Consider the following 12,850-nt stretch of genomic DNA (forward strand, 5'->3'; position numbering starts at 1 on the left):
TATTCCACACATTTTAAGAGAAGGAAAGACTCCGAAGCTCATTTTAAGAGGCCAGCATTATCCTGGTTCCAAAACCAGGGAAAGACATGACAAAGAAAGAAAACTGTAGGCTAATCTCCCTGATGAACATAGATGCAAAAATCTTCAACAAAATACCAGCAATACATTAAAAAGATCATACACCACGATCAAGTGGGATTTTTTTCTTGGGATGCAAGGTTGGTTTAATATCTGCAAATCAATTAATGTGATACACCACGTAAACAAAAACGAAGGATTAAAAAAATCATGATCATATCAATAGATGCAGAAAAAGCATTTGCCAAAACCCAGCACCCATTTATAATAAAAACTCTCAGCAAAGTAGGAATAGAGGGGACATACCTCAACATAATGAAAATCATACAGTATATGACAAACTCAGAGCTAACATCATACTCAACGGGGGGAAAACTAAGTGTTTTCCTTAAGATCAGGAACAAGACAGGGATGTCTACTTTCACCACTCCTATTCAACATAGTACTGGAAGTCCTGGCCACGGCCATTGGACAAGAAGAAATAAAAGGATTCCAAATTGGAAAGGAAGAAGGAAAACTGTCATCATTTGCAGATAATATGACACTATCTGTAGAGAACCCTAAAGATTCCACCAAAAAACTACTAGAACTCATAAATAAATTCAGTAAAGTGCAAGACACAAAGTTAATATTCAGGAATTGGTTGCATTTTATACACCAATAATGAACTATCAGAAAGAGAAACTAAGAAAAACAATCCCACGTACAACTGCATTAAAAAAAAAAAACACCATAAAATACCCAGGAATAAATGTAACCAAGGATGCAAAAGGCCTGTACTTGGAAAATTATGAGATACTAAAGAGAGAAATAGAAGCAAGGCACAAATAAATGGAAGCATATACTGTGCTCATGGATAGAAAGAATTAACATCATTAAAATGTCCAAACTATTCAAAGCAATCTATAAATTCAATGCAAACCCTATCAAAACACGGATGGCATTTTTTACAAAACTAGAACACATAATCCAAATATTTATATAGAACCACCAAAGACCCCAAATAGCCACAGCAACCTTGAGAAAGAAGAACAAAGTTGATGGCAACACACTACTTAATATCATAGAAACAGACACATAGACCATCCGGCTGGTATGGCTCAGCTCGTGCACCAAAGGGTCTCAGGCTCGTTCCCAGTCAGGGAGCACATGAAAGGCAGCTGATCAATGTGTTTCTCTCTCTCTCTCTCCCTCCTTCCCTCCCTCCCTCCCTCTTTCTCTCTCCCTTCCTCTCTCACTAAAGTCAATAAAAACATTTTTTTAAAAGAGAGAGAAAGAAAATGGTTTTCAAATCAGGGTTCCCGTGGTCCAGGTCACCACTGAAGTTCATGGGAGGCATTTATTATACTTACATTTCTGTACTCCTCAAATATTCTAAAATTCATAAAGAAATGATCATGAATCCTAAAGCTCCCAGATATGAGGCTCTCGGGGATCTAGCATTTAGAAGCCATTTCCTTTAAATTCTTAAATGGTAATTAATGAACACTACTTTAAATGACTAATTTAAAGACACTTCGGGCATGTTACATGCTTAAAGGTCACTCCTACAAGTACACATTGTATTGTCTTTAGATTTGTCTTGGATACAGATGTTAATAGAAGTGAGGGCTTCAAGCTCCAACAGGTGGGCCAACCAGCCTTATAAGTAAGGAACCTAGTGCCCTCTGGTGTTCTGTTTCTGTATTGACTGCCTCTGGTGCAGAACAAGAAAAGTGACAAGTTAAACTTGCAACTTCACTCTTCATGTTAAATAACCTCTCATATCCAAACCATAAGTACTGCAGTGACTACGAATTTCCTAAGCGGAAATTAGACACCAAAACTGGTATCCCAAACCTCTATCTATAAAGGATATATATATATATATATATATATATATATATATATATATATATGATTTATTTCAGAGAGGAAAGGGGAGGGAGAGAGAGATAGAAACATCAATGATGAGAGAGAATCTTGGATCAGCTGCCTCCTGCACACCCCCTACTGGGGACCGAGCCCGCAAGCCAGTCATGTGCCCTAACCGGGAAATTGAACTGTGACCCAGTTCACAGGTGAACGCTCAACCACTTAACAAAGCCAGTGGGGCTCCATGATGTTTTTTTAAAAATGTCTCAACTGGCAGCAAATGCTTTCCTGGATATTGAATCTCTTTTTTAAAAAATATTTTTTTATTGATTTCAGAGTGGAAGGGAGAGGGAGTGGAAGGGAGAGGGAGAGATAGAAACATCAATGATGAGAAAGAACCATCAATCAGCTGCCTCCTGCACGCCCCCTACAGCCCGGAATCGAACCCAGGACCCTTCAGTCTGCAGGCCGTGGCTCTATCCACTGAGCCAACACAGCTGGGGCTGAACCACAGCTGGGGCTGAACCTCTTTTTTTTTTTTTTTTTTTTTAAATGTTAAAGCAAAGTATTCTGATTTCTCTCTCTTTGAGCAACCCCAGCGGCCCTACTTAAGAGAAAAGAGGTTGAAGAAGAGTTTAACCTTATAACCCCTTTTATAAACAACTGGAAGAAAATGGTCGGTTTCCAGCTTGTGGTATTTTCTTTCTGATGAGGTCATGCAGCACAGAGAAAACAAAGCAGCACTGGGAACAGGGAGCCTGGGATCTGGTTTCATTTCGGCCTCTGGAGTCACCGCACACCATTTCCTTGGCTGCTGGGCTTGTCTCCTCGCCGTGGAGCGGACTCGGCAGCGATCACATTATTGACACTTTACAATCCTGCTCTCCCCAAGTGAAAACGCATGTAAAGGAAACACCACACCTTTGGCAAGAGGAAGGGAGCAACAGCAAGACCCACAAGTGAACCAGTGCCAAGCCAGAGGCCCTTCCGGGCTTCACACCCTTGCTGCCTGAATGTCAACGCTCACTGTACTCCCGGGGCCGCAGGACCTTTTCCTTAAAAAAAGTTTTTCTCTCCCATTAATTCAACTTCACGGGCACATCCTTCCATGGAAACCACGAGGCGGTCCTAACCTGGAGCCGGGCGTCCAATCGCAGCCCGAGCCCCGCGGAGCTGCTGAGCACCTGGAAGGTGCCGGTGAGACTGAGCCGAGCTGCAGGCGTAAAACAGCCAGAATCTGAAGCCTCAGGACCAACACAGACTGTAAGACATCTCAGCAATGGGTACACTCACCACACGCTGAAACCATGTTTTGGATAAGCTGAGTTAAATGAAACGTATAACAAACTGACATTCATTTCACCCGCTTCCTTCTGTACTGGCTAACGTGGCTCCCAGCAGCATGTTAATGACCAGCGTATGTGGCTCATTACACGTGCATTGGACGGCTCGGCGCCAGCTTATCATCCGGGCGCAGGCAGGGACTGAGGCGCAAACTCTCGGGAAGCACTGTTCCCATGCTCTCCCCGCGACGTGACCCCACTTACTGCTCGGCGGCCTCGCCATTCGGGTTTCCCCAGGCCTCCCGCGGGTGCAGCCGAGCGGAGCCGGACACGTGGGCGCGCCCAGCGCTCCCCTCCGCGGAGCCGAGGTCCCAGCCCCAGGGGAGGCGGAGTCACGGCCTGCATGTCCGGCGTTCCCTTTGGGGTGAAATTTCTGGTGTCGGGAGGAGGGGAGCAGCCGAGACGCCGCGGGCTCACAGCAGCCGGTCCGGGCTCCCCGCCCCGGCACCGCACGGACCGCTACGCCGCTTCCTGTGGGGGCAGGGCCAGCGCCGGCGGGCGGAGGGCCAGCCCGGCCCGCCTGGGGTTAGCAGGCTCGCTCCCAGGAGGATACCAGCCCCTCGGGTCTCTGAGGGTTAGAAATTTAAAAGTATTCACATCAGGTGAATTTGCGGTCCCAAGAACAAGCCGGGGACTAGACTCTCAGTAGGATCTTGGCCACCTTCTACTTAAACCACCGCCCACCCCCCTTCAGTCTCGGCGGAATGAAATGTTAACACTTAATCCTTCCCTTGACCCGAGAGCTACTACTAATTCCACCGGCACCAAAGTGCATAGCATTTCGGATTCACTTGGTTTTCTTCATTCAGCATTTGCAGAGCAAAATTTACATGGATTTCATGTTTAACAACTACAAAGATTACGGATAGGGCATAAGACATAGTTGCAGTAAACAAATCTTAACCCTAAGAAATTGCCCAGAGGTACCCACAACCACTAGTTATACACAATATTTAGGTGATGGTTGCTGAATAAATGCCTGTTACATAAAGCTCATGTCTGTCCAACTTTTAACAAGACTAAATGACTTGTTTCTTTGTCCTGCTCACAGTGCAGAGTAGGTACAAATGGGCATTACATATTGTCTAAATAATTGTAACCCCAATACCACACCCCTGCCAAGTCAGAGTTCGTTTAGCACTGTAACTACAGGCATACCTCAGAGATATTGGGGGTCCGGTTCCAGACCACAGCAATAAAGGGAATATCACAATCGAGTGAGTGAAATCACTATTTTGGGGTTCCCAGTGCATATGAAAGTCATGCTTACACCATGATACAGGGCAGAATCAGTAAACAGTTTATTCCAATGAAGCACTCCATACAAAAGAAAGCATGATGTGCAAGGATTTTAATTACTCCTATTTGAAGGTTCTTATTTTTGGACAATAGCAAGGCATTTTATTATCCACTCTTTCCACTCCTTAAAGGCTTCCACAGGTTTGGGCAAATTCACATTACCGTCATGACTACGTTTCGGAGTAACTCGGGGCGTGTCAGCAGATTCATCATCAATCCACCTCACCAGTGCCTTGAAAAGAAGAGAGATTAATATTTTAACAAAGCACAGCAAATAGTTTTAGGCAAGAGAAAAACACTGGCTTCTAAATCAGATTCTCTAAATCGGTGACTTAGATTACCCATAAAGATGTTCCATTTGATAAAGATGGTTATGAATATGAAAAGAACACTTATGCTAACATATTGCATGAACAAATATACACCCAAAATATGCTAACTATGATTATAAATTATAGTCACATAGGCATAGGAGAAAAAATGAAAATACACTAATTCTAGTTTTTAGGGTGGGAGATATGTTTCTCAACTTGCTAAATGTCCCACAGGGCATTAAACTATGCTATGCTTTTGATTTGATATGAATGCGTACACCATAGGTTAAGTGTAGACATATGAAGGTACATGTAGACATGTAATGCAGTTACCTGCATGGGTAGTTGTACCATGAGTAAGTTGATGTTTGTGGGCATGTGAGGACACACATACCTTCACACATACTGAGATTATGTACTTTCCCTCTTCCTTCTTAAAATCATCTTTTCCTCGTAATGACTATACCTCTGTCCCATATTTGGTAAGGTGAATCACCTCAACATTTTTATAGTTTTTAAAAAGGAACTTTGCACACGCATCAACATTTATTCTGTTCTGAAGATTCAGGCTCTCTTGTCATAAATGAATGGCAAATGCAGAAACCTCTTCCACCACTGCTCATGAACTACAAGGGTAAGGCACTCAGAGGCAAGTCAAGTTTTTAAGGAGGATATTTCTCTCTCTTTTTTTTAACCACAGCTTCCTGCTTATCTCTGCACTAATTTCCTCTGATAAATGACAGCTCCAGAGAAGCCTAATATAAAATCGTAGTTTGCTATTTATATAACCACTTCTCCCTTCTGATGACCCCACCCCAATTTACTTGGTATCTTTCTACAATGTTGAAGCCAATAGCACATTGCAACTTGCGTAAACAGATGGGACACAGATCTAGGGGGCGCCGGTCAGCTTCTTCCAAGTGGTTGGAGCCTTGCATTAGGCATGCCAGCCACTGGCAGTGTCGAAGTCCAAATATGTGTCCAATCTCATGGGTTAAAGTCTGCAAGACATTCACATTGAGGCTTTATAGAGCCACCATCATCAACAATAAGCTACACACCCCTGCTTTTTCCTTACTTTTCTAAGAAACAGATTTGTAGGAATCAATTCCCTTACCATCATCCCCCAAACTTCAATCTGCCCAAAGACTTAACCCCTCATCTCCTTAAATGTCTTCCTGCTTTCTTCACTACACTTAACCGCTTAATTACCGGACCAGGGTTTCTCAATTTCGACACCACTGATACTTTGGGTGGGAAGATTCTTTGGGGGAAGGAAGCTATCCTGTGCTCTGAAGGATGTTTAGCAGCACCCCTGGACTCTCCCTACTAGATGCCAGTAGCACCCACTCCCCAACTGTGACAACCAGAAATATCCCCCCACATGGCCAAATGATCGCTGGGTGGTGAGACTGCTGCTGGGTGAGAGCCTGTGTAACCATTTACAGCCTGGGGCCCTTCCCCCAGAGATGCTCTGTCAGTGGGTCTGGGAGGAGAGCCTTGACCTGCATGTTAACAAGCACACAAGGCGAAGCCGATGCAGGGAATGTTCACTGAAAACATTGCTCTCTGAGGTGATGTTGTCAAACCCCACAGATAGTGCTGGGAAAAGCAGAAGCAGCCTATGTCCCCGGCTATCAACAATACGAGGAGATAGGCTTTCCAAGAGCAGTGGCAGGGGAGACATCAGGAACTGTCAGTAGGACCAAGGCAGGAGAAGGGAGCCTGGAGACCAAGAGGAAGGCCTTTCTCCTTAACCCTCCAGGCCCCAGGAAGGCAGCTTTCCTTGATGGCCAGCAGCAGCCTGAAAGGGTGGGCTACCTACTTCTACAGAATTCTGGAATTAAACTAATGGTAAGGATGTGGCCACAGCCAAGGCTGCGTATAACTAACAGGACAAAAAACGGGCACAGGTACTGTACATTTCAATATTAAGGTATCCATTATTTCAGTCAAGCAATAGCCACCAAAACTAGACAAGTGATACAAGCTCATTGATAATATTACCTTAAGGAGCGTGGATGTGCAGTGGAGGGGATTAAGACCTCTTTACTAATAATCCTGTTAGATTTTGTAAACAACTCACCTTGCAGGACCGAAGCAGCAGAACACTGGTCACTTCAGGAGTGTAATAGTTATCAAACACCGAATAGTCACGCGAAGATTGTCTCTGCGACGCCTTCACTTTGCCTTTGTAGCTTGAGCTGTAAAAGTCACCGCCATACCTGGCAAAGCTGAATATCCCCACACCTACGGAAAGAGGACAAGCGACAGCAGAACGACAGTCAGATTCCTGCAGGGCGTCCGGCCAGGGAGTGCGTGTCTGTACTCCTGCCTTCACGGAGCCCAATATGCCTCAGGTCTGCCAAGACAAAGGAGGACTTTGCCCCAGATTTCCCTCTCGAAACTTTCTTCTACTATCCAATGTGTCCTGCCTTGTAAAGCTCAATTGTCTTTTGTCAAATTCTTGACAAACTGGAAGTTATGGAGGGTTTGGTTTTCCCACAAAGGAAGTCTTTTCCTCAAAGAATAGTTCAAATAAGTACTCCAGAAAGAGCAATGAAAATGATCATACGAACAACACACGCTCATGACTTTTCTCTTTAAGAACACGATAAAAAGCCCAGCCAGCATGGCTCAGTGGTTGAGCATCGACCTATGAACCAGGAGGTCAGGTTCAATTCCCAGTCAGGGCACATGCCCAGGTTGTGGGCTCGATCCCCAGTGTGGGGCATGCAGGAGGCAGCTGATCAATGGCTCTCTCATCATTGATGTTCCTATCTCTCTCTCTCTCCCCCTTCCTCTCTGAAATCAATAAAAATATATATTTTAAAATCCCACAATAAACAGATCTCCATGACCTATGTGTCAGTGAGGGGGCCTTTCCTTCCCTCATGCCATGCCCCTGAGGCCGTGGAGACCATGCCCGCGCCCTTAGACAAAAGACAGAACCTCTTCCCCCTCCCCCTTCTTAGGCACAGCACAACTCTGTTATGTGGCTGGAGTCAGGGAACCAGAATAAACCTTGTAACTGACTTCCTGTGTTAGGTCTTAGGCTTGTCTAAACCATCTTCACACACATGGGGACAGAGTATGATTTTCAACTCATTCTAATGAGGATTGCCTTATAATCTGACTTACATAACCACTGTTAGTTATGCTTTTCAGTTCTTATTTGAAAGTCATAAGAAGCCTTTTTGTTACGGAAATGATTTCATAGTAAGTTTGTCCAATCCAACTTGATTCAGAAAGAAACTTCCTTGGAAAGTGTCCACTGGTATTTGAAATTTAGGGAGAAGGAAACATTCTGGAAGTTAAGAAGGAAACTGAATCTACTCATGTGTCACAAGTAACCTCCTCTGGCCAAAAAGTGTGGGCGTATTTTACGACAATACCTTTGGTAAGAGCATTTCAGGGGAATGCGTCCTAATGATTCTAAAAATAGAAGACTGTTTTCTTTATAATTAAACATTTCTCAATTCAAAAGCACAAATCTTTGTAAACCTGGAGAGAATAAAGTCACCTGTAAGATACTGTCTCACTGCCTGGCAGATCAATGCTGCTGGCTTGCTACTGTTTCTTGTATGTGATGCAGTATTTACGAAACTTAAAAAAATTAAAGTAGAAACGTTTTGGAGGAATGCTTCCTGACCTCCTCAACTGTACAAGATAAATTAGCCAGCAATCTATGATAATAAAAGCGCAATATGCTAATTAGACCGGACAGCCAAACGACCTTCCAGTTGAAGGCGGGTGCCGCGGCTACGAGGGCCAAGCCCCTTGCATGAATTTTATGCATCAGGCCTCTAGTATCTACATAAATAGTTTTAATTTTAAAATTTTTTCCATCTCTACCAGGTTAAAAATAAAAGGAGAGAAAAAAATTTAGCTCATACAAGTTCATTTTTGATAGAAAGGCAGCGCAACTCAGGAACACAGCAGTGACCCAAGTCTACAAAAGAGTGTATTGGTAGGGTCATGGGGAGAGTCGGGGCCATAAGAAGATACTGGAGAATTGAGGATGAAGGGGTAGTGTCCTGGGCCTGTACCTCTGATGAATTCGGGTAAGAGAAGGAGACAGCTAATAGAAACATTTGTCAGAGGGAGGCTAATATGTGATCCAGACAGTCCATACAGTTGGTATCATAAAGTACAGTCCTGGTACTTGCCCACCATCCCCAAAACACTAATGGACAACCACTCCCCTTAGTTTTGGGGATGGTGGGCAAGTACCAGGACCTTTCCCCTTCAAACGGGTCTCTGAGCCTGGGGATAAGGGTAGAGAAATAAGAGCAAAAATGGACATGAGGGCCCTGGCTGGGTGGCTCAGTTGGTTGGAGTGTTGTCCCAAAACACCACCAAGAGGTTTTGGGTTCAATTCCCAGTCAGGGCACATTCCTAGGTTACAGATTCAATCCCTAGTTGGGGTACATACAGGAGGCAACCAATCAATGTCTGTCTTTCTTTTCCTTCCTTCCTTCCTTCCTTCCTTCCTTCCTTCCTTCCTTCTTTCTTTTCTCTCTCTCTCGCTCTCTCTCCCTTATTCTCTCTAAAATCAATAAACATATCCTCAAGTGAAGATTTTTTTTAAAAAGGATGAGTAGGAGAACAGAAGTGAAGACAAAAAAAAATAGGCAAAAATTATGATTTTCTTCTGGATCCTTTCCCACCCCCAACATTGCCATACAGGGTTTCTAATGAGTCAAAGTTTACTGTATCTCCAATAACAGACTGAAGCTTACTTTTAAAAATAAAATAACAAATTATTTTCTTTTAAAATAAAATCACACACAGGACAAGCACGCACTTATAAAGCAATGTGTGGCTCTTCCATCTATGCAAAACGACCACAAAAAGTTAACAAAAACAATTAAGCAAGATTTTCACTTAAGTTAATGGGAGTTCAAATATCCTTCATCAAAATTATAATGGAATTTTTTCCCCCTTTTCAGCATCTTCCAATATTCTCAGGTTCAGAAAGTTTCTACAAACAAAGCCAAAAAGGAATACCATCTGTCAAAGAGGCCTGTCCAAAGACGAAATTCCAGGAGTCTCTGGGGTAAAGATCAATCATCGTTACTCCCACAATGCAGAAGGCATCTTCAGGTTTCTTCTTTTTCAAGAAGTGCAGAATGTGCCCTACTCAAAAAGATATGTACGTGTGTTAGCTATATATATCTCCACAGCCTGGACTCAATTAAAATTGTGAAGTTGTTCCATTCACCTGCATGTATCTGTAGGTTCTCCGTGCTATCATTGACTCTGAAGGCACACCTTGTTGCAGAGACGGGGACTGGTTCTAGGAGTTTCACTGTTAAGCCATAGAAAAATGCCTCACAGTAGCCCTTGAGCCATTTAACATATTCTTCGCTGATAATTCTGGTATTTCCTAGAGATCCTATAATATGGAAGAAAATTTAGAGAAAGACGTTAGGATGATTAAAATACTCAGTCTTTACCTCAGTCTATAATTATGGATTGGAATTAGAAACAAATGAAATCTAAATTCTCAAAACACCTTTATCATTCAATAACACGAATCTGATTTAGAAACAAAATATCTTCTTTTAAGACAGTTTGGCTAAAAACTTCCACTATGGAATGAGATGAACAGCCCAAACTATCCCAGGCAACGGCACCACAGCACAACCACACCACATGCAGCATATGATAGTATATACCAATGCACTGTATATAAATCCTATGTTTCTCTCGAGAGGGTGTCTTTCTGGAAGGATCATTGAAAAACTCTTCAAAGTCTTGGGGAGGCTCAGGATGGGAGGTGATCCAATCTGACTGCGAATGCAAGGTGATGGGCCCGAAGAGATCGCTGGCTGGTCGGAAGGCTTCGTTCATCAAACGCCGCTCTGCCGCATCGAACTTCTCATACTGGGACACAAGTGCTGGGTTCTTTGAGATGAGAGCTGTTCTAAGTGTCTGTTCCGAGTGCCGTACCGTTTTCATCTACCAAGAAGACCGAGCTAGTCAAACATAAAATGTATATCCACGCCGGAGACTTCAATCTACCTGTCCTCCACACACGCCTCTAATTTCTCCCAAAATGGAATGTCTGACTACCGTATTTTCCCGTGTATAAGACTCTATTTTTTTTTCCCTAAAATTGTTAGACTGAAAATCGAGGAATGTCTTATACACAGAAGTCAGCCAAGGAGGGAGCCGTGCAGGTGTGTAGCTGCCCATACCTTGTCAAACAGATTTCCTCCGATCACGAGCCTTATTGTTACTGATGTCACCTGATGCCGTAATTGGAGGTGGAGGTGGAGAGTGCAAAGATGCAACAGGGACTGGAGCATTCTGAGCCCATAAACATGTCAAAAAAATAAAAAGATAAATGCCAGTGATTGTCTTACTCTGCAAAATTCAAACTGAATGTCATCAGTTATGCAAAAGAGCATGGAAACAGAGCTGCAGAGAGACAATTTGGACCTCCTCCCACTGAGTGTATGATCAGACAGTGGAGAAAACAGGAAGAACAACTCCTTAAGATGCCAAAAAAGAAGAAGGCCTTAAAAGGAAAACCAGCCAAATGTTTAAAATACTGATTTCTTAATTTGGGGTTGGAAAAGTGGGGGGTGTCTTATACATGGAAAAATACAGTACTTATGCCTTAGAGGGGCCACACCAAACTACAGTTTGCTTTCCCCATTTCCAATCAATTTCTTGGGGAGGGTACCCGAAAAAGCAAAAAATAAAATCATGAAAATTATTCCTCCATCTCTTATGGAACCTGACCCCAATGTAAAAACTGGTGGTAATCCCTAAGAAGCATGAACTGATTTCTAATTTCCTTCTGACATCTGGGTAATAACAGCGACATTATGAATTGACTCATTAAGGCCGCATGAGAAATACTCATCCTTCCCAACGTGACTCAAAGGTGTCCAAGACCAAACAGAGAAGCAATGTCAAGAACGGCCAGTTCTGTACCTTAACTGCAGCCACTTAGGTTTATGGTCACGAGGTCATGTCACCCTGGGGATGACATCAGTGACAAGCAGCAGCCAGACTCACAATGACAGGTCTCTTCCGCTCACATCCTGTTTTTAGGTAGAGCTTTCATCCTTCCCTTTGAATGGGGAAGGCAAACAGCTGATCCACCACGAGGCTCTGTGCGTTAGGAAAGGAAAAAAATTGGACATTCATGTCTGGAACCTATCACATTTTCTAACTACCTGTAGATTTTCCCAGCTTAATGATAGACAACTGATCGGAACATTTAAGTTCACGGCTGTTCTGGTTGGCTATCTGAATCCTGGGATGTAGGGTGTGGGAGAAACTCCCAAACTGGTCTCTAGTGTCAAAGCTCTGAGCAGAGCACAGACTCACCCTGACCGCCCCACAGCTGGGCTGAGACAGGACAGCACATGAAGGAAGATGTGCCCCGGTATTCTTCCCACCTTTAGGAAGGAAGGCTCCACTGAAGTGCTGACATGCCAGGGCTTGGTCGGGAGAGTGTCTGCGGGGTGCCTTCACCCTAATATTAAACAGGTAGTGTTAAAAAAAGAAAAAGCCCCATATTAAAAAGTCTCCCGGACCTACTCTGGGTGGAGCCGCAGGGGGCAGGATAGCGTCACCTCGGCGGGCTGCGGGCCCGCGATCCTGCCAGCGCTAAACCATCATAACCCGGGCAACCGGGACCAGTTGGTCACCAGAGCTGGTTGCCTATAGCAACTGGCGCCTGGAGCTCTTCCCGAGCAGGCGCGACGGGGTCCCCGACTGGGGGCGGGTGGGGGATTCCCCGGGGACTCTCGCTGCGTCTTTTCTCCCAGAGGAGCCTCCCCACAGGCCAGGCCTTCCTCCCCGGAGACACCTCCGCCCCCGCTGTCCTCCCAGCTTCCGCCGCGGAAGCCCCGCCCACACCCTCATCTCTCAGCACCGACCGCGACCGCCCCCTTCGCTACAATTCGGTGCGCAGCTCAGGGGCCCAGGCCCGGGTACGAC

General features: G+C 44.4%; 2 protein-coding genes across 13 annotated transcripts in view; both read right to left on the bottom strand.

Annotated features, from left to right (window-relative positions):
- Nucleotides 1–3,621, bottom strand: part of ARSG (arylsulfatase G) — a 90,903-nt gene extending 87,282 nt beyond the window's left edge. The window contains exon 1 of the mRNA XM_006092418.3: nucleotides 3,480–3,621. The gene's annotated coding sequence lies outside the window, so the exon portion shown is untranslated. The remainder of the gene's footprint in view (nucleotides 1–3,479) is intronic.
- Nucleotides 3,622–4,552: 931 nt separating this feature from the next.
- Nucleotides 4,553–12,850, bottom strand: AMZ2 (archaelysin family metallopeptidase 2). Of its 12 annotated transcripts, none has more exons than XM_014458879.2 (9): nucleotides 12,790–12,850; nucleotides 12,307–12,383; nucleotides 11,837–12,016; nucleotides 10,570–10,852; nucleotides 10,113–10,286; nucleotides 9,899–10,027; nucleotides 6,975–7,138; nucleotides 5,713–5,889; nucleotides 4,553–4,806 (listed from the first exon to the last, which is right to left on the bottom strand). In XM_014458879.2, the coding sequence occupies exons 4-9, from the start codon at nucleotides 10,850–10,852 to the stop codon at nucleotides 4,651–4,653; spliced, it is 1,083 nt and encodes a 360-aa protein (XP_014314365.1). In that variant the 5' UTR covers nucleotides 11,837–12,016; nucleotides 12,307–12,383; nucleotides 12,790–12,850; the 3' UTR covers nucleotides 4,553–4,650. The 12 variants fall into 12 exon arrangements, with proteins under 12 accessions (XP_014314365.1, XP_023612715.1, XP_023612716.1 ...); XM_023756947.1 differs by having other exon boundaries at nucleotides 12,236–12,383; XM_023756948.1 differs by lacking the exon at nucleotides 12,790–12,850 and adding an exon at nucleotides 12,720–12,736.

Source organism: Myotis lucifugus, unplaced genomic scaffold, assembly GCF_000147115.1.
Source record: "Myotis lucifugus unplaced genomic scaffold, Myoluc2.0 scaffold_100, whole genome shotgun sequence".
NCBI lineage: Eukaryota > Metazoa > Chordata > Mammalia > Chiroptera > Vespertilionidae > Myotis > Myotis lucifugus.

Coding starts and splice junctions, on each gene's coding strand:
- AMZ2 (XM_014458879.2), bottom strand. CDS start 10,852: ATGAAAACGGTACGGCACTCGGAACAGACACTTAGAACAGCTCTCATC. Junction 10,287..10,569: donor GATTTATATACAGTGCATTG/GTATATACTATC, acceptor TCCATATTATAG/GATCTCTAGGAAATACCAGA. Junction 10,028..10,112: donor GAACCTACAGATACATGCAG/GTGAATGGAACA, acceptor CTTTTTGAGTAG/GGCACATTCTGCACTTCTTG.